The sequence below is a fragment of the Benincasa hispida genome, chromosome 9 (assembly GCF_009727055.1).
Source record: "Benincasa hispida cultivar B227 chromosome 9, ASM972705v1, whole genome shotgun sequence".
Lineage (NCBI taxonomy): Eukaryota > Viridiplantae > Streptophyta > Magnoliopsida > Cucurbitales > Cucurbitaceae > Benincasa > Benincasa hispida.
The window spans coordinates 35,718,060-35,745,244 of NC_052357.1; the positions used below are offsets into that span (position 1 = coordinate 35,718,060).

The following is a 27,185-nucleotide window of genomic DNA, read 5'->3' on the forward strand; positions in this document are numbered from 1 at the left end:
CTGCCTTCAGCTCTTTTGCGACTGATTGCCCTCCTACCTTGGGGTCAATACTGACTTTCAGCGTATCGCCTACACTTCAATATTGTTTGTAACCTGGTCGCACAAGCTGCAATACACCCAAGATAAAAAGTTTGCTCGTACAGACACAAAACTTAACAAACATTTAGTTGCCAAGTCCCTGGCAACGGCGCCAAAAACTTAATGAGCAGAAATTGGAAGTTAATTTTTACTCGATAACCCAATCCCGTGGATGCATTATGTGATGCATGTTCCTAAAATATACGTTGATAGCCATGCGTTGATGATCATGCGTCGGAATGAAAATGCGCCAACAATGTATGTGATGACCATGTGTCCTGCCACAAGTTTTCTTGCGTTCACGCCAAGTATAACATGAACGCAAGTTTCTCAGGTAATCCGAGGTCGAACACAGGGACTTGTAATTATATGTTTGCAGTGATTGTGCATGCGGCAGTATAAATAAAAGAATGAAGGGGATATTGCTACGTTAATCCTACTCCTACTTTTATTTATTAGACAATGCAATGAGAATATGCATGAAAGGTAGAGAATACAAACCCTGACATGAAATAAATGAATGGGAAAATGGATAAAATGTGGTGATGTTTTCATTGCAACCATTAAGAGTGATCGCAAGGGAACCTTAGTCAGTGTCAGACTATGCGATCATGTTACAACCATACACGGCAAGTCATTTTCCAATGGAAATGCGGTGCTCCTAATTCTAGGACGTATGTGTTGAACGCAAGTGTCCATAGAGCTTATTCCTAAGTTTCTACTCTTGTCCTATGCAATGATCCAAAATGTATGAAAGTAAGCTGACCACATTCAATCCTATCCTATCTCTAGGATGCATGCGATGAGTTAATAACAAATAGTGCTAATTCATAAGGGCCTATCTCTTGTATTATGTGTTATTATCTAGCTTTCCCAAGCCTAGATTCTGACCTGACCTTGCCAAGCCTAGATCCTTTCCTTAGACTATCCTACCGATTATCCCTAATGTACGAATGAAGCATACATAATAAAAGACAATCGCATAAACTTCGCTGACCTACGGTTGTTACTATCCTTAGTGAACAAGGAATACCTTGCTTAATGCGTCCAACCACTTACCCTCTCGGGCAGTTGATTGTTGTTGACTTCACTCATAGACAAGCAATGTGTTAGCCCATAGACAGACGTTGCAGCAGCTTCACTCTAAACAAATAAGATTACTCACATACTCGCATAATGCACACCTCTTGGTGGGTTGCTACATGCTTCATATTCCTAACCCACATGACTAAGTATGCAATACCCAAGCAATCTCACTAAGTGTTGCAATGAAAGTAAAGATACTAAGCAAGAAGATGGAGATGGAGTCGAAGGAATAGAGAAATGCATTGAAAACACATTGTATTAATTTCTTAATTCAAAATGTCATACAATTCAATATAGGAAATGAAAGGAAAAAGAAATGACCGGCTGGAAGCAAAACTTTGCTTCCAGCGGATGTACATCAAGGCTGCCGGTGGTGCCATGGATGGGTGGAGAAGGTGACTCTCTTAAGATCTAACTCCAGTCGAAGGCTTCGGTCGTCACTCGAAATGGATGAAGGAGGTGAAGAACTCTCAGTGTCTTCTCACGCAGTTTTTCTGGATCACAAGGATCCGTCATAGACGAACCTCAAGCGAAAACCTTGGATTCAATCTTGGGCGAAAATCCTGGATACCATGAATTTGAGCTCATCGACTTCTATTTATAGAGCTTTGTCGCCGACAACATTAATTGGACTGCTCTGAGTCTGACATTCGACGTGTTCGTCCTTTCTGAACCATTGCCACTAACGGCATGGTAGGTTAAATGTAAGCATCAACTTTGGATTTCTCAAGGTAGATGCATTGATGCATTCATTCCACCAACTTTGCGTTGATCCCATTAGAATGCGTTATCGAGTAGCCGTAGTCATTCAATCGCCGCATTCATTTAACACCGCAACTCTATATGATGACTGCAATCGCTTGACGAGCGCAGCTCCTATGCGATGGATGCATACGGCTAATTACCGCAATATCCATGCATTGATCGATGCGTTTGCCTTGCGATAGAATGTTTCTCCGCAACGGTCGTCTATGCGATGGTCCAGTTTTCGCGTTTGCATTCATTTCCTATATTGGCTACAAAAATAGAACATTGAACGCATAATTAAGATGACATGTATATCTACATGTCATCAGTAGTCCATACAAATCTGCCAGCCAGTGACGATTCTCATGAGGATTAACTTGTTGTTTGCGTTCAAGACTAATGTCATTACGCCATTCTTTGGAACACATTGCACGGAGCTAACCTAGGTGCTATCAGAAATAGGGTATATGATGTCGGCATCTAACCATTTAATGATCTATTTTTTAACAACCTCTTTCATCGCAGGGTTCAGTCTGCATTGAGGTTCTATCGAGCCTTTCTAGTTTTCTTTGAGCTGAATGTTGTGCATGTAGTACGTCGGGCTAATACCTCTTATATCTGCTAGCGTCCATCCGATTGCTTTAATATACTTCTTCAAAATACTGAGTAACTCATTTTCTTTTTCTTCTGGTAACACAGAGGATATTATTACTAGCAAGGTTTCATTCTGGCCAAGGAAAATGTACTTCAAATGATTTGGCAGAGTTTTCAGCTCCAGGGTAGGTGGTTGCTCTAAGGAAGATTTATGTGTTTTTCTCTCATCCTTCAAATTCAACTTTTCTTCATTGTTCACTGTCTTTGTTATTACATGACAGTTTCTAAGGATGTTGTCGCATCCTCTCTTTCTTCATTTTCTTCTTCGGACTCCAAATCTTAATCGCAAGTGTATTCATTGTCAAAATATGATAGGCCTTCATCTTCTGGAAACTTCATTGCCTCGATGATGTTAAACATGAACTTCTTTCCATTGATGCTCATTGTAATCTCTTCTTTGTGCACATCTATTTGAGCACGACTAGTAGACAAGAATGGTCATCCCAATATGATTGGCACATCTTTATCCGCTTCATAGTCTATAATGACGAAGTCTGCCGGTAGAATGAATTTTTCGATCAGACATCCTTCAACTTTGCTTCAGAGTGTATCAGGGACCTGTCTGCAAGCTGGAGAGTCACCGTCGTAGATGTCAGCTGTCCTACATTCAATTTTTTAAAGATTGAAAGGGGCATTAAATTTATGTTTTCCCCAATATCGCATAATGCATGACCGATGTAGATCCCTTCTATTGAGTAGGGTATCGTAAAGCTGCCTGGGTCATGCATCTTCAGTGGGATTATAGAATTTGATTCTTGTGTTAATGCCACTGTAGCGAATTTTCCTGTGTTTCTTTTCTTTGACACCGTATCTTTAAAAAATTTGGCATATTTCGGCATCTACTTTATCGCTTCTGTAAATGAAATATTAATGTGTAGTTGTTTTGATATTTCCAGGAAGCGATGATACTGACCTTCATCGTTTTGCTTCTTTTTCAGTGTCTGAGGGAATAGAGGTAGCTGTACTTTCACTGTTATGGTCTGGAGGCTTAAAGGTGGTCACAACTTCAGGTTCCATAATCTCAGGCTCTTCTGACTCTGTTTGCATCAATGGGTTCTTTGATTCCATTGCATTTGAATTAGTCCTGCTAGGCTCCTTCCTAACTTCCACCGCCGTCTTTCCATTTCACAGGGTGACTGCTTGGTAGTGTTCTTTCCCTGTGTTCCCCGGGTTGCGTGGGAGCTTAGTTGAGCTCGATAGTGTCCCCTACGGTCTATTCTTGAGCTCTCTCACAATCTGTCCTATTTGGATTTCCAAGTTGTGAATAGAAGTCACCTGGTTCTGAAGGATCGTCTCATTCTTTTCGATGTACTGTTAATAGGTTCTCTAGAAAGGGTGATGGTAGTGTTTGAGAGTTGCTGGCTTGTTGTTGCTGTCAACCATTAATTCGTTGGAAAAATCCTGATGGTTCTTCTTTTTGCGCCATAGGTTGATACCCTTGTTGTTGGTTATTTTTCCAAGCAAAACTAGGGTGGTTTCTCCACCTGATGTTGTATGTGTTTGAAAAAGGGTTGTTCTTAACAAAGTAGATTGACTGCGGATTTCGTGGACACTCTTCCACCGAATGTGATTCTCCACATGTAGCATAGTTGGTGCTTATCTGTTCTATCACGTTGACTTGCCCTCTTTGCGCTCCGAAATTCTTTATTGCGATGCCCTGTAACAAATTTATCATCGCATTCATCTGATTTTGCAAAGATGTGATGGCACCATTATTTGTGTTACCCTCTCTGGTCGCTTTCTTGCCAATCTTCATGATTTTTCGATATGCGATCAAGAATGTTCTTTGCCTCATCATAACTCTTGTCCAGCAGACCACTTACTTCTTCTGCATTGCCAGCTGTCTGTGATGCAGGATTTAGTCCATGATAGAAAATCTCCATTTGGAGGCAATCCGGCAATCCATTGTACAGGCAGTCGCACACTAATCTCTTGAACCTCGCCCACACGTCACTGAGCGATTCGTCTTCTTCTTGTTCAAAATTGGTGATTAACTTCCTCCTTTTGGCATTCTTTGTAGGAGGGAAATACTTCTTCATAAACTTCTCCACAACTTGCTCCTATGAAGTTATTTCTCCTGGTTCGAGAGAGTATACCCATTTTGTTGCTTTATCGCATAGTGAAAATGGAAATAGCGTGAGTCAAACTTCTTCAGCGAAGATATTAGGGAACACGAAAGTGTTACAAATTTCAATGAAGCTTCGTAGGTGGGCGTGCGGATCGTCGCAACGTCGTCCGTCGAACTATTCTGCTGTCTGTATCATCTCTAACATTACCGGCTTCATCTCGAACCTTGATCCATCCAATGCTGGTCTCATGATTCCTGGGGAGAAATCATACAAGTTTGGTGACGCATAATCCCTGATGGGTCTATTGCGATCATTCTCCAGCAGGATAGGATTTGCCATTACGTTTTTTGCATTTGCGGCTTGTTCTTCTAGTTGTTCAACCATTCTATGAGTTCTTTCTTATTGTCGACATCTGTTTCTCTATCTTTTGTAAAATTTTCTTTTGATCTTCGGCTCGTAATTAGGCTCAGGAGCGTGTCCTTCGCTCGTGAGACGCTTACTTCTTCCTTTACCGAATGAATGTCAATGCACAAAGGTCGAAAGTTGAAAAAAAAATCAAAGAGGTTTGTTGTTAAGGCAATATATACCATAGTCCTCGGCAACGGCGCCAAAACTTGATGCGTAAAATTGTGATATGCGATGGTGTATGTGTTATGCGATCAAAATGCAAGTTTTCCTAACAAGGCCCAAGTAAAAGCCTTCTTAGGTTTCCTTGTAAGTCCAGAGTCGAACACAGGGACTACTAAGTAGATATGCGACAGACACTTTGAATCTATTACGTTGGTAAATAAATGAAGTGGATAGGGTTTTGATTGAGATTTTTCCTATGCAACGTAGTTGAACGCGGAGTGATGAAAGCGTAGAGTTACAATAAGTATACGATGAAGGAGTTGAGAAGGGGTTTTGCTCACATTTCCTAAGATTGTGCACAAGTTATGCGATCATGCTACACACAAATATAAATACTACATTTCTCAGTGCATAATGCCATAATTCCTATTTCTAGGACGCATGTGATGCATATGCGAAAATATCGATAGAACTTATTTCTAAGTTTCTATTCTTGCTCATACGAGATAATCTGACTCTCTTAAGCCTAGATTCTATCTTTAGACTACTTTCTCAAGTACGTCCAAAGGTGAATGATACATACATAAGACAAAATGATCGTATAAAATGTAAATCTTAAGTCATGCTAGCTAAGTACTTCTCAACCCATTTAGAAATTTAGCCATTCATACGTGGTATGGAGAGATTGAACATAGATTGAAATGAGGTTTCCATTTTTTACAAATAAAGTATTGAGTACAAAATAACAAATGGATTTGAGAGATAACAAGCTCGGTATGCAATGTCTTGCTTCCCGTGGCCTTTTACACTACTCTTTATCACTTCAACTCTATTCTCAATGTGGATTCTTGCTCTCGCAAGGGTTGGCCCTCTCTCCTTTGTATTGCTTTCCGACATTCTCTCGATCTGTCCGGGAATGATCTCTCTCGGCTTTGCCTCATCTTCTTACTCTCTCCGTTCTCTATTTATATGTATAAGTATGTGCCTGAACAGACTAACTAACTAACTCTCTCTCTCTTTGAAGGCCTTCGGTATTTATAGATTTCAAGATGAAGCAGCTTTTCGTACAATGATTGCAATGATGGGTGGCATTAATTTTCCTATTCTGTTGCACCGTTTAAAAGTCACCAAAAGTTTAATGTACTTACTACAGTGTGGCTTTTAACGACTTGTCAACTAAATTCGAAATTGATCGTTATCAGCTTTACATCCCATCATGATTTATTATGTTGTCGCCTTGATGCGAAGTCTTTATGCGATCATCATTTGAGAAACCACTCACGATCGCATGTCTTGTGATCGCAACTTCAAGCGCGCTGTCACATTGTGCCTTTGGATCGCAATTTCATATGTGCCATTGCATTGTACTGCACAAAATAGGTAAATTATCTGATTTTATGCGATAAGCATTCGCAATCGCAATTCCTTTCAGTTTTAGCGCTTTCGGACATAATATTACCTATTTTACCATTGCATTCCTTCACTTATTTGAGCTGTAATAACTTGTATTTCTACCAATTATCAACCACATCTCGAGAAACAATATCTTCTCTCATCTCCATCATTTCCTGTGAGTATCATATCCTACAAAAAAAAAAAAACATTTTGCCTTTGGGTCTAATTTAGTACGTTTACTCTTTGAAAGACGAACATAACAAATTGACCCAAAAACTCGAAGATAACTCATATTGGGTTTTTGATGATATAGTATCTCAAACGAAGATAGATTCAACCCCACCCATGGAGGTAAGCAATTTATGCCATGATAAGTAGTTAACTAACTTATGCCTTACTCCTTTGGAAGATTCTTTGTATGCAGCCATGAAAAGCACATGGAGGTAAGATGTGCTAATTTATGTTCAGCATACCTCTCATAACAAAAGGAGCATACCTCTCATAGTTGCAAGTTGAGAGATCGAAACCAAAATTTTCTTTAAATCGTGAAAATGATAGACATCTATAAGAGAAAAACCATCATTCTCAACATTAACATGCCCTTCTTCAATAATAGAATATAAGAAATTGTCAGCTGTCACAAATACTCTTCCTCCTTGGTGAGCACGTACATCAGAGAAAAGATAAACATTTCCAGCAGCATGGTGAGAACAACATGAATCAACAATCCAATATGTATTGTAATCTATAGAAACATTAGCATTCAAATTAATGGGTTGATCAATAGCTTCAAGTGATAAGCATTGTTCCCATTTAATTTGTTCAGATTTATTGCTTTCTTGTACAACATTTGCTTCTGCTTCTTTGAGATCTACACGATAATTTGGTCTAATATGACTTGATTTTCCATAACAATGACATACCACCTTCACCCGACAATCACGTTTGATGTGTCCTAGTTTGCCGCACCTAAAACATCCCTTCTATTTGGCCTTGGACTGCCCTTCAACCTTGGAACCATTCTTGTCATTTGAAGAACATTTGGAAAAATAATTGACTCTTTCCTTGTCTTTTGTATAAATAATAGCTTCTACCTTGGGATAAGATTGCTTGTTGTCGCTAAACATTTGTTTCACAAATTCTTCTTGATTTGAGAGCAAATTCTCCAACTCAATGATAGAATGTTAATTTAGCCAACCTTGTATCAAAGAAATAAATGACATAAACTCCTTTCATAGTCCACGAATAAGATAACAACACAAACGAACATCGCTAATAGGCTTCTCTTTGTCCAATTCTGAAATTTCATAACACAAAGTCTTAATTTTAGAAAATATTTTGAAACTGAAAAATTACCTCAAGTTGTTCCAGCAAGTTCGTTCTCCAAATATTGTAATCTCGTTGTGTTCTTCTAAGTGAACAACCTTTAAAGTGTGTCCCACACTTTCGTTGGAGAATTCTCATCACAAACATGTTGTATGTACTCCTTGCTTATAAAAGTTTGCAAAGCAAATAAGGCTTTTCCACACTTGACCTTCCACTTTTCTTGAACCTCAACATTCTTCAAAGTATCTTCTAAAATTGAATCATCATCAGAAATAAGCTCCCACAAATCTTGTCCTTGAAGAAAAGCTTCAATACAAAGCCTCCAATAACTAATTATCATTGGTGAGCTTGCCTACACAAAGGTTATTTCCACCGTTCATCTTCACTGAGTATTTAAACTCAAACACAAAACAAAGAACTTGAATATTCTGATACCAAGTAACGAAAACAACAAATCGAAGAGAATGGAATGTGGAAACAAGAGAGAAATATTGCATGAAGGATCAAGTGTTTCAATTGAGATCTACATTCATCTAAGTAGAAAGATTCAAGTATTTATAGGAAAAATAAGAAGCTACCCACTAATACATTATCCTTAAATTTCTACCACTAACCTATAAAAGCTCCCTAATCAATCCACTAAACCATTATGCCATTATCCTCCAATTTAGGAGGTAAGCCATTAACTTCAATTAAAGAACAAATTAATTTAATTAATAAATTGCATAATAAGTTTGCACTAATTTTTAACATTCACTTGATAAACTTAGGTTGCCCTAAGATTGAGAACAACTTCTCAATCAACATTACCTTAGGATCACTCTAAGGATGAGAATTTCTTCTCAATCAATGATGCCTCAGGCTCCCCTAAGGTGAAGGATCTCTTCTTAAGATTGATTCAAACACTTCGAGAACAATAATACAACTTGCCGCTAAATGCTAATTAAACTTCTTGCTTCAAGAACACTAGAATCACAGAGAACTTTGTTGTTCGATCACAATATGCAATTGTATGAAACTCGAAACACAAAAGTTACAATCCTAGCAAGACAACATCTTTCTCTTGAATAAGCATAGCGGAATGAAGGAAAATAATCTCATTCAAATTCAATAGACTAATAAGGAAAATATCCCAAAAAAATAACAGTGCAAAATATGCAAAATAAGGAAAGAATAATTTGTAGAAACAACATCCTATGAAACATTTTTTGAGACAACTATCGGACTAGACCAACTACAACCCCAATGACTCTTAAACAAATATAACCAATTCAGAACTCCAACAATTTCATACTTTTTTATTACTGAAATTGACTTGGTGAACTTCTAATTTCTTGGTTTAGTAAAGCAACTTATGTTAAAATGCAATTTTAGTCAGAATGACTTATTTATATTATTGGAGCTTATGAGAGGTAAATTTCTACAAATCTTTTGATTTTAGTAATTTGGCAAAAGCTTAAAGTTTTTTATACGAGTATATATGTTCTAGGCCTAGTGAGAACTAAAAAATGAACCTTTTTTACTGTCACGAACTTGTGGACTAGTGGGAATAGGTCATCTCCACGGGGAGTTTTTGTATTTCTTAGTCTAATTATCAAGTTGTTAGTAATGGGCGGGTCGGAGGGTTGTTTGGTTTTGTGATCAAGCAAGTGCGAAAAATTAAATTGCTAGAAGTGAATAATTAGAAATATCAACTCGATAAGAATGGATTAGGTTGGACGTACTTATCATTGAAAACTATAGAATAGGGAAATCATTTACAAATTGACAACCATTTACAAATTAATTTCGTAAACGTCCCTAAGGATTAATTAAGAGAGATCTTAATTACACTAAGATCTACAAATAAACATCCATAACCATCATTCGAACTTGCATTAAAATCTGAAAAGGAACGATGTGATGTCTAATCAGAGATGTTAATGACAACATCAATGGAAAAACAAAGAAAACAATTCTTCCTCAATTTTTCCTCAATTTTTCGTCAAATTAAACAAAGAAAACGAAAAAATTCGTTTGTACCTCTTGTTTTATCTGATAATTATAAGGTGTAAAGGTAAAAGGAGGATCATGAGTATACAATCTAGCTTGTCTATCAGTCACGGCTTCACATAAGCTTAAAGGTAGCCAACAGCCTCATCGATTGCCATTTCTTCTTTATAACAAATGGATGGTCGGTGTCAAAAACAATGAAGAGAGGTATGAAATAGCTGACTCGAACAAACCTACAACTCAAACAGACCCGTAACATGAAGCTCCAACAAACCTCTTGGATGAAAACTAACTCCAAGGAATTAGGATTTGGAGAAGGGTAAGGAGAAGGAGAAGGTGGAGAGAGGGGAAGGAAAAGTGGAAGAGAAATGGAGAAAGAAAAAAGAAATTAAGGTTTGGAGTTTTTTTATTTTTCATTTTCTAATTGATAATTTAGGAAAGAGGGAAATAAAATTTGAGAAGGAAATCAAAATGGGAGAGGGAGGGAAATAAAATTTGAGAAGGAAATCAAAATGGGAAACAAAAAAATGAGGATTAAAAAATTGTTTGGAATTCAAAAGAGAGGGTTTCTACAATGTCCATTTTAAATCGATACGCCTACAATGCCGGTTTAAAACCAACATTAAAGATTCACCTTTTTTAAGAACCGACATTGTACATCTATTTTTAGTTTTTTCCAACGGACATTAAAGTCAGATTTCTTGCAGTGAAATTTATTATTCAGGCATTTCACTCCCTAGCCCATCCCAAAATAATAAGGGCCCTGTGATACTTTTCACAACAGGACTCTAAAATATTTTAGCAACAAAAAAATTATAAAATATCAAAATTCATAGTAGTGTACAATTTTTTCTTACAAATAATATTAATAATAATAATAACAAGATATATGAAACTAAGAAGATGTCATCAAGCAACTATAAAACAGTGATATTTTATTTAAAAAGCGTCATCCCTCCAAAATTTCTTTGACGCAAAATCATCAATCAACTCTTCATTGCCAACTCTTTCCAAAATATCATTCTCAATCCCTATCGATGCAAACCCATTAAGCCTTTCCTCTGACATTGTAGAGCACGTATAGCTTTTCAACAACTTCAATTTGGAAAAACTTCTTTCTACAAATGCAACTGTCACAGGAATACTCTCGAAAAACAAAAGGATAGAAAGAACCTAAAATAATTGTTTGAAACATTAGTCATCAATCAATCAATATTTGAAAACTTCAAGAGTCTTAGGGCCAATTTGATATTGAATTTAAAACCGAAATTTTAAAACAAGGGATAAAATGAAAACAGAGTTATATGTTATATTTTCATATATGTATTTGGTAGCAGAATTTATAATTGGATTCTAATTAAACAATTGTAAACTAGTCGTAGTTACCCACTAAATGTTAGTCGAAAATAACTTAGTATAACTTACTATGAACATATTTTATGTTAAAAAAATTATTTAATTAACGTCTTTTAATATTATATAATTTATACAAAAATTTGTAATATTTATGGTTTAAAGTAAGTTAAAATTTAGATGTTATAGCTTATAATTAGAATTTACTGCCATGATTTCATAAAAGCTTCCTAATAAATAGTCTCTATAGTAGGGACTATTTAAGAGGATTTAACAAACGGTAGGGATTCAATATGAAATTATATTAAATAAGAGGAAATTTGTATTGAATAATACAAATGGGAAAAAAAATCTGATTATATATACCACATTTTTAATATTTGCTATTATAGAAAACATTGATCGGTAAAACTTTCCTTTTTTTCGGAATTCCAAATTTACCCTCTCTTTCCCTTTATTAACTTTCCTTTTTCACGTTCGTGACCTCCTTTGAACATTGTCGTTCATGACCTTCTTTCACAGTGAAATATCTATCGTCTCCATGAAATCAGATCAATGAAGCTTCATGATACTTTTTGCTTTCCTTTTTTCCGTTCCTTTTTTCTTTTACGATGAAATATCGATGAATCAATCTCCATGAAATCCCATTCGTGAAGCTCCATGAGTGTATCGCTGGTGTCGATCTAGAGGGTATCGCTGGTGTCGCTCTAGAGGGTATCGCTAGTGTGTTGGTGTCGCTCTAGAGGGTATCGCTGGTGTGCTGGTGTCGCTTTAGAGGGTACCGCTGATGTCGCTCTAGAGGATCTCGCAAGTGTCACTTTAGAGGATCTCGCTAGTGTCGCTTGTGGGGGATCTGTTATTCTTCAATAAATGTAATGTCTTGGTTGCATGCATGTATTTATGTAATCTTTGTAGAACCTTAAGGGAGGTTTGTTGTTTGTGTATATTACTAGTGTTTAAACAGGTTGCTATTTAGATTAAAAGTCTTGGGTGGTGGGTTCTGACAGGAGGAGCTAGTAACTACCACGGTCATATCCTTTTCCAGAATAAAAGGGTAATCTGGGAGGGGGTGTGACACTATACGATCGTCTACCCAATGCTAGACGATCGCCTACTAAATGCTACACGATCACTGAGTAACAAAATACTATACGAAGTTGCAACTATATCAATCACATTTATGAATCAGTCACATTTATACTATACGATTGCCCTCTTTTCCCTCCAACCAAACAACCTCTAAAATAAATTGAAAGTTGCAACTATATCAATCACATTGATGAAGGATTCATATTGATTCAATATAACTATCATTGATCTTGTAAAATAATAATGTAATTTCCAAAATCATAACAATCACTGTATATTGTCAAAATAATTTCCAATCTATTGTCAAACAGAAGTCTATTGTCAATAAACAAGTCTATCTATTGTCAATCAAAGTTGTGATATTTTGAGATCAAAGCTTGGAGCGTCATCATTCCACCTTGGAGATTGCCTTGTAGCTTTGCTTGAAGACACCTTGGTAGACACATTTGGAGAGATCTTCTTTTTGTCTTTCTTTTGTTTCTTTGCGTTCTCCAAAATTTTCTTGGTTGGTTTTGCTTGTCTTTTTGGTCTCTTGTTGTCCTCTATATTTTCGATGACAACCTTTGGTCGATATTTTTTTGAACTCTTTTTAAGAGTCTTTTCAATCACCTGAAATCGTGGAATCAAATATAACATGACATCAATATGCTATCAGTATCAGTCAAGTAAATAAAGCTTCCTATTATTTATACTATCACTGATAACAAACTATCAATGATAGCGTGTTATCACTGATAGTTGGTTATCAATGATTTCAGATATCATTGACAACATGCTAATGTTATAATTAAGATCATCAATCAATATATACTTACATTCTTTTTCGTCATATCTTCTTTATCCTTTTCTTCTTGATCTTCCTCTTCATCTTCAGGATCATCATGCAATCATCAAATCACAGTACAGGAACTAAATTAGCATCAATGATAGCATCCATCAGTGATAGTTTGTTAATAGACAAATCCATCAACAAACTATCAATGAACTGTCATCATATTCCCTAAAGCATCAGTGATAACTTCTATCATAAAAACAAACATGTGGAACCATTACATTCATATCATTGATAGCAATAATAGTGATAGATACTTTTCCTATGAATAAACAATCATCAAATCATAGTATAGGGAACTAAATTAGCATCAATGATAGTATCCATCAGTGATAGTTTGTTGATAGATAAATCCATCAACAAACTATCAATGAACTGTCAACATATTCCCTAAAGCATCAGTGATAACTTCTATCCTAAAAACAAACATGTGGAACCATTACATTCAGATCATTGATAGCAATAATAGTGATAGATACTTTTCCTATAAATAAACAATCATCAAATCACAGTACAGGGAACTAAACTAGTATCAATGAAGCATCCATCAGTGATAGTTTGTTGATAGACGAATTCATCAACAAACTATCAATAAACTGTCAACATATTCCCTAAAGATAACTTCTATCCTAAAAACAAACATATGGAACCATTACATTCATATTATTGATAGCAATAATAGTGATAGATAATTTTCCTATGAATAAACAATCATTAAATCATAGTACAGGGAACTAAATTAGCATCAATGATAGCATCCATCAGTGATATTTTGTTGATAGACAAATCCATCAACAAGCTATCAATGAACTGTCAACATATTCCCTAAAACATCAGTGATAACTTCAGTTAAACAACAATAAATAACTAAATTAGCATAATATTCACTGAAACATCAACAAATCACAATGAAACACAGTACTAATCTTCACATAATTAGCAATCAAACACAGTCAACAATAAACTATCTACATATTCCTCGAAAAACTAGCAAATTACAATCAACATTACAAATAATCTTCACATAATCAACATTTTGATGACTATTAGTCTATGATGACTACACTGTGATGACTACACCGTGATGACTATACTATGACCAAAATGTATAATAAAATGAAACACCTAAAAAAGCTGGAGAATACATGTAGCCCTAATTTGAAATAACTATTTATCTTCTTATATAAACTGTCAATGGAAGAAAAACGAAGCCCTACGTTTTCAAATTCTTGCTATCAGTGATGAAGAGATGAACAAAGGAAAAAGAAGAAATGAAGAAACGAAGAAGAACAACGAGCAAAATCGATGGGGAAGAAGACGGCATTGTCGGAGCGGAAGAAGATGGCACTATCGAAATCAAAAGGTTGAAATTGGAAGGAGACGGCACTATCGGAGCTCGAAAGGGTTGGAAGTGTTTTTCGCGTTTTTCAGAAGAAGATGAAGGGTCGAAATGAAATTTGTAATTAATAAAATAGTCCTTTACATTGTGGCCAAACGGTTTTATATGGGTCCATGTCCATTTTAGTCTTTTCCTTTTTCTGGACTAAATCTTTAATATAAAAAATCTATATTTGCAAATACTTTTATATTACTACATAAACTCTAATATTTATTGTAAAATAAATATTTATGCAACTTCCCCAGAATAAAATGAACTAAATTCTAAATTTTAAAATGTCTAACTTTTATTCAAACCATGGGGACCAAATATGGAATCTAAACTAATTTAATTTATAATGCATTACATAATGCATATTTTTTTTAAAAAAAAAACCGAGTTTATAACATGATATACTATATTTCTAATTGATTTTATCTTTATTTAATATCATTTTTCATTTTGAATTTTAAAATTCAAATTTTGGATACAAAGAATATATAAAAAAGTTGTAGAGATTTTGCACCGTTTAAATCATAGAATCCAAAAATAGTTTTCAGAAATAAAATTCAGGTTGTCAACCAAACATGTATTTTCTGAATTCAATGAATCTGATAACATAAAGTAAAATACAGATTGTGAACCAAACAAGTCCTTAGTCATCCATTTTATCTACCAGTTAAAAAAATTAATGTTCAATTAAAAATCATCATACAAACAAAAATATGAGGATATTGATAAAATTTAAATACGAACAAATAAAAAGCAAACCCATAAATCTATAGCAAACTCATAAATCTACCCAAAAATTTAATTTTTTTTTTAAAAAAGAAAAAGAGAGATGCATGTACGTTCAAGATCACTAAAAGTTAGAGAAGAAAAAGCATTTACTTTCAAGATCACTAAATATCAGAGACCAAACAATCTTCAAATTCCCACCATTTTCAAATTCAGTAGGCAAAGTAGTGGGCAGGAACCTTCATTGTTGGCTTTTAAACGATTTTATCACAATTCACATCATGATGAAAGATTAAAGAAAAATAGAAGGGAGATTTTGGCACCATCAATTTAGGTTTTGGAATGCACAAAAGGAGAAATTGGAAAGGTTTTTTGGTTGAAGATGTGAGAGGAATGAAGAGAAGAGATAGATCATGAAAGAAACAAAAATTTCACGGTGCCATGCATGCATACGAGGGCCCAAATTAGAACAAAAACTAAAATTAGTTATTGATACACGTTAATAGAAATCTATTATTGTTTTTTTTTATTATTATTTTTGTAAATAGTTAGACATTTTTTTCATCAGTGAAAAATTCTCAAAGTAGTACATCAATACAATTTCAGTTTCTTTATTAAATTAAACTTCAAATACATGTGTATTTCTCTTTTGATGCACATCAAGGAATTAATAAAGCTTATACAATTTATCTAGTAGGGATCCATTTGTGAACATACTCATCAACATTAGTAAGATTGTTTCTCAAATAAATCCCATCATCTTTAGCGGTCCAAATACAAGTTCCTTGATTCCCACACCTATCACGGAGCCAGAAGTTGGTGGACTCAGGCCAAAAAGTTTCAAAAGAGACATAGGCATCTCTCTTCACCAATTTGCACCAAAACAAGGTTGTTCCCCAAAGGTTTTCCTTAAAGTTCCATTGGTAATCATCTCCATATTTATCCAAATGGTGATATCCCAAATCATCGTCCTTCGACTGGCAGTGCACTACCATACCGGAGTAGCTTAGCCTGTTTACCACATGAACATAATACCTCGAAGGTTGCGGCGGACGTGACCACACCCTCTGAATTTGATCAGCCCTGACCAAAGCCACCATGGCGAACCATAAAACAACCACATTCCTCATCATCATTTTCTTTTAGACCACACTTTTGTTTATCTATTTCTTAGTTACAATTGATGTTTTGGACATGTATATATGTGGGAATCAATATACATACTTATAGCACAGGCAAGAAATCGATGAAATTGAATGGTTTGGTTTTAATTAAAGAATAAAAGATCTCCTACCTAATTGTGTGTCGTGCATTTTCAATTACCAAACGATAACAATCCATTAATTAGGTATATGTAATATTAACTCTTCAAGTATTTGACTTCAAGAAATTGAATGGTATGGTTTTAATTTAAAAAAATAATCTCCTACCTAATTTTGTGTTGTGCATAATATAATTTTTCCTTTTCAATTAGCAAATGATAACGATGCATTAATTAGGTACACATATTATTAACTATTCAAGTATTCTTTCGTAAATTGATCAGAAATATTTGATTATGTATATAACGTATCTGAGTTTAACCATTATGGATTGACCTAGTGGAAATCGAAACATAAAAAAAAAGTCAAAGAGTTAACGGATCATGGATTAAATCAATGGTGGTCACCTACATAGGATTTCTTATCCTACGAGTTTCTTTGACATGCGGATGTTGTAGAGTTAGACGGATTGTCTTGTTAGATTAGTCGATGTGCACGTAAGCTAACCCGGACACTCATAGATAAAAAAAAAAAGCATTTCAGTTCACCTTAAATTGTGTCAAGCATGTGAACATAACACAATAACATAAAATTCACCTATTAACGTTAAGGTTTGAGGTTCAATCGCCTACCTAACAAATTGTAAAGAAGAAAAAACTTAATATATATCTGGGCAGTTTAATTTGGTGAGATCATAAGAGATGAGAAAATTCCTTTATCATTGGTTTAAACTTAGCATGTGGGAGGATATAACTATAGGAAAATTAACCAAATGTTATAAAATATCAATAAAATATCATTAATGTAGACATATATCATTGGTGTATAAATAATTTATAACATTAATTGCAAATAGTTATCAACAAATTAACTAAATCGTATATATTAGAAGTTAATGACAATCTATTACAAAAGTAATACAATGGAATGAATCAATAAATATTCAAATTATGTCGATAAATAATAACAAAGTATAAGAACACTTTTTGACTGAAAATTTTGATAAATTTGATATATGAATTGTATAATATATATAATACATTTGGGTTAGGAAAACTTCTATTATTATTATTGTTTTACGAAATGGGTTAAAAACTTTAATTCTATTTTTATTTTTTCTCACATATGTGTACCTCTATATATACAAATATTTTTAAAATTTTAAACTCATTAAGTACCTATTTGATCATTGGTTTGAAAATTAAGTAATACAAACACCATATTCATATATATTTTTTTTGTTTTTTTTATTTACTACCATTATTTTACAATTCCATTCAAGTTTTTTTTTCTTAAAAAGAAAACTTACATTAAAGCTAGTACAAGTTTAATCATTGGTTTTAAAAATTATGACTAATAAATATTTAAAATTTTAATTTTAATGCTAATAAATCTTTTAAAAATGTCTAATAGATATATAAACTTTCAATTTATTATCTAAAAATCTCATAAAATATTAAAAAATTCTTACAAATTAATCGTTGTATCAGATAATTTTTTTCTAAGTTAACCTCAAAATTTCAATTCTATAGTCAATAGTTATATTTTTCCTTAAAAAAAAGTCTGATATTACGTATGAGACACACAAATCGATATTTTTTCAGTGATCTAGTATATATTTTTTAATTTTAAGAACTATATATGACACAAATATAGAAGTTGTGTCCCTAACCTTAAATCTTGGATATATCATTGTTCGTATGTGAATTTGTTATGCTTGCTTTGGTGATATTATATGATTTAAACATTATACAGATGTATTTAGATGTATCTAAATTTAAATTTATATGAACTTTTTTTTCCTTACATAAAATCTTGGATCTTTCATACTATATATATACATACACGCCGATACACCCATGACAATAAAATAAAATCGAAAGATCAGATTTCTTTTTACAAGTTTCAAACGATCATTTTTCTTAAATTTGAGTTTGTTTTTATTTTTCTCTGTACCATCGTTTTCAACTTTTCTGTTTCAACCGCATATAATATTTTATGAAATACAACACGTTCTTATTTTTTATTTTTTATTTTTTATTATGTGGAACTTGAACTTTGTATTTGTATTAATTTTTGAGAAGTGAGTAAATCTCTAATACATAATATTTTGATGGTTTCAAAATAAACTATGATCTTTAAGCTGCTTAAACTTCTTGAATGATTGGCCTTTAGGCTTGGACGATCAACTTTTGGGCTTGTTGATCTTCTTGGATGATCGGCCTTTGGACTTTTTGATCTTCTTGCAGATTAGTGTTTGCATGAAGCTTCCGGAGAACCTTGTTTCGTGGTGTTGAACTTGAGTTGGGTGTTGATATTGACGTTGATTTAATGCGATGTAGTTTAATCTCTAATACTTGATCCTCTTATTCACTACCAGATGTAGTTTAATCTCTAGTATCTAATTCTCTATCGATTGAATACGTACGCTTGATGTATAGAAGTGGGGCGTATGGATGTTCTTGAGCTTCAATAGGACTCTCTTATCGACTTCATGAGTTTGGGCTTGATTGGTCCATGGGTCTAACCTTTGGGCCCAATTAATTGGATTTGGGTTTGATTTGACATTCGGGGCAAATTCAACCTATTTGCACTTAATTGAATTTTAACCCAAATAATAATATGAAATTGGGCCAAATTAATCCATTCAACGGTCATGATGAAACTGATGTCATTAAAATTTGTTTTCAACTTCAATAGACACATGTCCCTTCCTAATTGGTCCCAAATTTGATGATTTAAAATTTGATCATTAATTTAATAAATGACGTGGCAATTTGTGATTAGTCCAAATTTTGAGAATTTTTTTAGTTATTTACTTAGATCAGCCACCGGTGGTATTTGGGATTGGATTAACTTTTATTATTTCATGCTACTGAAATTTTTTCGAACTTAAATGGTTGTATTTAAGATGTAGTAAAGTTTAATCTAATCTTCTTGTGAAATGAAAAAGGGATAAAACGATACATTATTTTTTTAAACCCAAAATAGGCTAAAAAACACCATTCAGAAACGTTCAACAGCACCAAATAAATAAAAGGCCAAATTATATACAATACTCTTATACCTTTTACTTTTTCTGAAAAATATCTTTCAACTCTATTTTTTTTATTTTTTTTTATTTTTTTGAATTCCAATAAACTTCTACAAAGAGTTAAAAAAATGTCCTTACTATTAGTTTTTGATGAAGACAGTTAGGAGGTATTTGTTTCAAAGGTTTGTCTCCCAAAACGTAACGGAGGCGTGTAAAAGTTTTCTGGGGCTAGACGGAGATTGGCCCTTGAGTGCAAAGGCAGAAGGGAGCTTGATTGCAAGATCCATCCATCAAGCTTGGACGAAAGTCGGTCTTAGTGACGAGTGAAAGGGTCGTCGCTCAACGAATAAAAGTTACTCTAGTAATAACAAACTGATCTTCCCCAAGAGCTCACATCGACCAAAAGGTTTGGCACCTCGATGTTGACTGTTCGTCACCTAGGGCTATAGTATGTTAGGATTGGATGGGCTAGACATCCTAAGTCAAATCCTTAATTGGGGTAATGATCTAGAAAGGCTTGGCTTCCTGCATCATGTTCCCATGGGCTTGAATAGTAAACACTATTCAAATCTATGAGTTATTCTTTTATCTTTCTTTTTTTTTTCCTCCCTAATTTAGTCTAGAAAGTTTGCAATTTTCAACACAACCTTTGGTGACTAGCCAACTTTGACTGCCAGCTCCGGTGACCGGCACCGACCAACCTCTAGTCACCAACTTGGACAGACCAGCCAACCACTGACCACCACTTCTAGCAACCCCACAGACGAACATTTTTTTGCTATGTCATTCCAAAGAGGCTGTTAGTTTAATTACAATAATATTTTTTAAAAAATATGTTTTCTCTATCTTCTAATTATTTTTTGTTTTGGATTTTTTTTTTTAACTAGGATTATTACTAGATCATCTTTTTTAGTTCTCTTTCTGCCTTTCTTTGATTAAAATTAATGTTTCATTCATTTTAGGAGATTTCATTTATTTTATATTTTTCTTAGTTGAAAATCGATCACCTTTCTATTGGGATCTCAAATATATGTCAAATATACAGGTAATATGATGGAAAATATCTCTGAACTTACATAATTTTCAAAAACGCCCTACTTACAAAAAAGTTAAAAGGCACCTACGATTTGAATAATAACCATTAATATCCTCTTACTTCTCTATTTTTTTTTTTTTTTTTTTGTCTCTCTGCACGTATTGATACCAATTGAGTTAAGTTTTTATTGTCAATTTTTGTCATTGTTAGTACATATAGATGGTCGAAATTATATTCTTGTCTATAAAAATAAAAATGGTTGCTTACGAGATATAATCATGGTTTTAAAAACAAAATCTGTAACCATTTGAAAATTGTTTGAAATTTTTGGAAAAAAAGATTATGTTTGGAATTCTAAAAGTTTAAATTTTTATTATTCATTAAATTTAGTAAAAGTCATTTTTGTTTAGAAAATATATATCAACATTTTTTATATTACTCTATCTTTTTAATTCCAATGTATTTTACTATTTTTCTTATAATACATCATTGAGTTTTTTTTTTTTTAATTTATTGTTTATAAAGATTTTTACAACTATATGATTAATGGATCATATAGTTAATTTAAATTAAGCTTAATAAAATAAAGAAGTAAAGAAAATAATTTTTTTGAGCTTTTTAAATATAAAAAAATATTTAAAATACTTATACTTTATTGCAAAAGATCCAAAAATACAAAGTATTTTTAAAACTTTTTGCTATAAAATGTAAATATTTGTCTCTGTTTAAATTTTGTTAGAAGAAAAAACCATTCGTAACTTCGTATCTCTCCTTTTCATTCCGTCTCATTAGTTATGATATTGATAATTTTTTTTCGTTTGATAACATGATATTGATAATTAATGGTTGATGATAAAAAAGAAGTATATACGTATTGAAAAAAAAAGGTAATGGACAAAATTATAAATATCAACGTTTAGGTATGTGGACAGTTATCGAAATATTATTATGGAGTAATTCATTGTCTTGCTGGGTGGTCTATTGGGGTGTATGTGGATCGTTAATATGCCTTAATAGTTAAGATCTGTGGCTTGTAATCGTATAGGAAATTTTCTTTGTTAATGATATTGATGTTTGTTTTTATAAGAAAATATTGTGAAATAAGCCAGGTTTAAAATGTTCATATTGACAGAAATATTGAAGTATTAATTTTATGAAAGATTCGATGGAAAAATCGATAAAATATCAATTTCGATGGATATTTCTGAAAAAAATTATAAAAACAAAAATTCAAAATATAAATAAAAATTTTATGATTTTCAAACAAGTTAATATGACTTTTATTTATATTAGTGACATTTTGATATTTATTCTATTTCATGGATTTTTCTAGGATATGATGAAATATCAATTTACCTCTGATGTCGATGTCGAATCCATGAAAATATAGAAATATTGGAGAAAATATCAACATGTGGATGAAAAATTAATACTATGAAAATAAGTACATATCCATATTGAAAACAAAATAAGTGATAATCAATTGAATGTCCTTAATCATGAGATGTATATAAATGGAGTGAAGCTAAAATCAAATATTTTATTTTTCAAAAGCTAGAATGACGTTTTAAAGAATTTGAAGGTGATAATTTTTTTTTAGAATAGGTGATATTATTATACAACAACAAGGGGGATCCCATAGCCCGGGATGAAGGCATCACAGCATCAAAACACAAGCAAAGACAGGGTAATAAAACCCAAAATAAAGCCTACAAGATAAGATCAGAACAAAACCAACACAAAAGGAAACAAATTTACAGACCACTAGAGAGAAAGATAGAGAAAAGAAAACAAACTCCCACAAACAAGGGACAACAGCAAAAACAAAGAACAATGGGAAGTACAACAAGAAAAACATTTGTAAACACACTAAAGGTGAACCAGAGCTAACACCGCCAAGAAGAAGCACAAGCACAAACCGTAGAGATCATAAGGTGAACCAGAGTTTACACTGACCTCGGTCTATTTCCATGTAGTCGCCGATTACGTTCTTGTCAGATGTAGTATATGGAAGCATACAAGAAAACACGGAATAACTTACTACNTCTATTTCCATGTAGTCGCCGATTACGTTCTTGTCAGATGTAGTATATGGAAGCATACAAGAAAACACGGAATAACTTACTACGCACCCCTTACTCGACCCCACTCGACACAACCAACTCAACTCCACATCTCAACTCGCCACCCAATGCAATGAGCCCAACTGACGCAACATACCAGACCACACCTCTCTCCCAAACCCACACTCAAAAAATAAATAATCTCGCGACTCCACACCTCCCCCACATAGAAGGCACCCCCCTCTGACAACACACCCCAACTCCTCAACCAATCCCGCGTACCCAACTTGTCCCACACAGCTAACCACGCACAGAAGGAGTGACACGGAATACTACCCCCCACCCACAAAATACCAGCCAAAGACACCTTAGGACGACGAGGACGCAAACTCTCCCACGCACTAGTGATAGAAAACTGACCCCTCGCATTTGATCCCCACACCCAATAATCTTCCCCCACAACCCTCGGCCCCACTGCCTGAATAAGACCCTAGATTTCAAGAAGCTCCCAAGACACTATTGGCCAACTCTAACCTCCCTCACCATCCATGAATTCCGACAACCGCACCTCCGATGCAATGAGCCCAACTGACGCAACACACTAGACCACACCTCTCTCCCAAACCCACACTCAAAAATTAAATAATCTCGCGACTCCACACCTCGTCCACACAGAAGGCAACCCCCTCTGACAACACACCCTAACTTCTCAACCAATCCCGCGTACCCAACCTATCCCTCACAGCTAACCAAGCACAGAAAAAGTGACGCGGAATACCACACCCACCCATAAAATACCAGCCCAAGACACCCTAAGACGACGAGGACACAAACTCTCCCACGCACTAGCGATAGAAAACCAACCCTTGAATCTGGTACCCAGACCCAATAATCTTCCCCCACAACCCTTGGCTGCACTGCCTGAATAAGACCCCAGATTTCAAGAAGCTTCCAAGACACTGTTGGCCAACTCCAACCTCCCTCACCATCCATGAATTCCATCAATCGCGCCTCCAAACTACTCCCTACATCATAAACTACCGTAGACCCATATGAATAAAAAATTGCACCCCCCGACAGCCAAGGATCACACCAAATAAAACAAGACCGACCATCACCAACCATCAAACGAACCAAATGCTTGAATCTCTATTTTGCAAGATAGCCCTCAAGCATCAAAACCTCCCAACCTCACTCCGAATAGCCCACAGAGACCACCCACGCAAAACATAAGCCTCCACACACACCACCCATGATGAACCTGATTTAATTAAGAGAAGCCAGAGTAGCTTCATAATAGTAGCCTAATTCCAAGATGCCACATGCTTCACACCCAACCCCCCCTGCCCAACGGAAAGCACACCTCATCTCAAGCCACCTGTGTACCACCCCAACTCACTGCACTACCCTACCATAAATAACTACGTAACAGACGATCAATCTCATAAGTTACACACACAGGCAACACGAAGATGCTACACCGAAACACCTGAAAGGATTGTAAGACAAACCTAACAAGCTGTAACCTCCCAGCAAAGGAGAGGGACCACGCTGCCCAGCTTCTAATACAAGTTGTAATCTTCTGAATCAAAGTAGCACAATCCTCAGCCCTCAACCGACCTTCCAATAAAGGTAAACCCAGGTACCTAACAGGTAGCAAATCAAGAGAGAAACCCATAAATGCAGCTAGTTCCTTCGCCACCCTAGACTCCACACCCTTAACCATGGAATCTTTCCAATATTTTGCAACTAACACAGACATCCTGCAAATCTGCCAGAACCTGCTCACCAAACTCCAAAGAATCTCTCTCAGCTGCCATAGAAATCATCAAATCGTCTGCAAAAACCAAAATGAGCAGGCCCTACAACGCTTACACCGATCATGGAACCTAAACACATAGGAGGATTTATCAACAACGCTAGAGCAGGACCTTATCACCGAATCAACAAAACAAAAGGAGACAATGGATCCCCTGTCTCAAACTCCTTTTCCTACCAGGAAAAAAACCCTCAGAGGAACCATTAACCAATCAACAGAGAACATAGGCGAAGTAACAAAAGCCCCTCACCCTAGTAACAAACTAAAAGGGGCGTACTACTTATGAACCATCATACACCAACAGAAAATCCGCCAATTGGACCGAATCATATGCCTTTTGAAGGTCTACCTTCAACACACAACGCGGCTTCCCTCTGCTCTCCTTATAGCCCCACAAAGCTCCTGACACAATAAATGTTTTCGAAAATCGACCTTACCGGAAAAAATGCAGACTGATTACCACTGATGAAAGCAGACAACCACTACCGCAATTCTCTCAGCTAAGATCCTCGAGATATACTTATACATAACATTAGCAACAAGAATAGGATCAAACTCTCCATACGTTCTGCTCCACACTTCTTTGAGATAAGAATGATAGCAGTAGAATTAACTCCACCAGGTAGGTGACAGGTCTAAAAAAAATTTAGCACAGCATCACAGAAATCATCTCCAACCACAATTCCAAGCAGCTCTATAAAAATCCAAACCGAAAACCCATCAAGCCCAGGAGCCTTCCCAGACTTCATCGAGAATAAAGCCTTCTTTTAATCTCATCCCGATCACTGGGCGACCAAGTGCCTCCACCCTTCCTCGGACCAGCTAAATGCACAATATCCCCAATTTGGGCTGTAAGATCCCTATACCCCACTGGCTGAGACCCTAAACAACCCTAAAGAAATCTACTGCCACCCTTGCCACCCTGTCATGCACTGCCTGGCGAGTCCCTCCAAGCATGCACGACCGTAAATAAACCACTACAGCTGCGTCGAGAACGAACACAACGATGAAAGAAAGTTGTGTTCGTATCACCTAACTTCAGCCACCTCACCTGGCCTTCTGTCGGAGCAATGCCTCTTCCAATCTTGCCAAATTGAACCAGAACATCAGTGGCTCGAGTCGCCTCTGTGCACACCGACTTTGAATCAGGATCCCTTTCTACCTTTCCCTGAGCAACCTCTATAACTTGCCTAGCCGCCCTCACCTCATCAGCTAACACAGAGATATGCCTCCCAAACGAAGCACGTAAAACTCTCTTCACTACCTTCAAATTTCGCACAAAGCTAACCATCGGAGCCACATCCTCAGACTTTCTCCACACTGACCTGATAGTATCCCCGAAAAGTGGAGCCGGCCTACTCCTTGTCTCCCTGTAGACACTAGAAGAGGTCTATAATCAGAAATTTCCCACTGACCAACCTTAACCTCCGAATACTGAAAAGCTACCTTTCATGCCTCATTAGACAAGCAATGATCCAATCGGCGCAAGATACCATTTCACTGAATTTTACTAGTCCAAGTAAACCAGTTACTTGTCACACCCAACTCAACCAGATTTGCCTCCAATAATGCCCCATCAAACTTCTCCATCTCCCTCAAGTTAGGACAACCACCAAAATCATTCGAACTACGAGGAATAGCATTAAAATCCTTCAAAACAACTCTACGAAGCTGCCACGAGAAATACACATCCATCAACTGAGACCACAAGTTCCTCCTCTCATTCACATGATTCGAGGCATACACAATATCGATATGTACCCTAGCAGTAGATACAATATCCACTAAGGTCCCAGAAATGAACTAATCCCCACTGACATCAATAGAAAACTCATAGACACTCTTCCGCACATCACCCAAATCCTCCAAACTCCTCGTACACTATAGCTACACATACAACTTCACGCATCACCAAACCTACCCATCACCATACCAAAATTTTCACGACGAACCCTCGTCTCAAGCAAGTAGCAGAAAGTAACAGAGAATGAAGCCAAAAAGTCTGCCACCACCCTACACTTAACAGGGTCGTTCAACCCCCTAACATTTCAGGAATACCAAATCATGGACCTTGCAACAAATCACACCTACCACCTCACATTGGGCCTTTGCCCGAACTCACGAACATCTCATCCATAACAGGAAATGGATCAGGATCTGCATGCACTAGAGCCAAAGCCATCGAGTCTCCCCCCTCATCACACAAAATTTCAAACTTATTGTGATCATAAACCTGCTTTACAAACCCCGTAATTCCAAGGGACCCATATACTACTTTGTTCCTCAAGGGCACCGAGTCTGGTGACCCACTGCCACCCCTATGACCTACACCTTCTCTATCCCACCTACGACGACTGACCATAGTAAACTCGTCAACACTCCCCACACCCTTACTCAGAACCACTGGGTTACCTCTCCTTTCACCAATACCCACGTCCTGCCCCTTTCTCACACTCTCAATACCCTCATTCTGTGCAACTGAGAGGTCTTCTTTGAAGTTTGTGAGGTAGATCTACGAGAGTTTGCAAAGCTATCTAGGTTAGTTGCGAAAGTTGGGAAGAGTTCCATGTTTGTTGCGGGTGTGGAGTCTGGTGAGGTGGAGGAGCTTGTTGCTTTTATGAGGTTCTCTCTTTGTTCGCTATCTGTTAAGTATCTAGGGTTACC

The 27,185-nt window shown here is 35.6% G+C and overlaps 1 protein-coding gene across 1 annotated transcript; it reads right to left on the reverse strand.

Moving 5' to 3' along the window:
* Positions 1-15,993: 15,993 nt before the first annotated feature.
* Positions 15,994-16,407, reverse strand: LOC120084692 (S-protein homolog 1-like). Its single transcript, XM_039040498.1, has one exon. The coding sequence runs from the start codon at positions 16,405-16,407 to the stop codon at positions 15,994-15,996; it is 414 nt and encodes a 137-aa protein (XP_038896426.1).
* Positions 16,408-27,185: the final 10,778 nt, after the last annotated feature.

What these genes read in the sequence shown, in the direction of transcription:
- LOC120084692 (XM_039040498.1), bottom strand. Translation starts at nt 16,407, where the DNA reads ATGGTGGCTTTGGTCAGGGCTGATCAAATTCAGAGGGTGTGGTCACGT.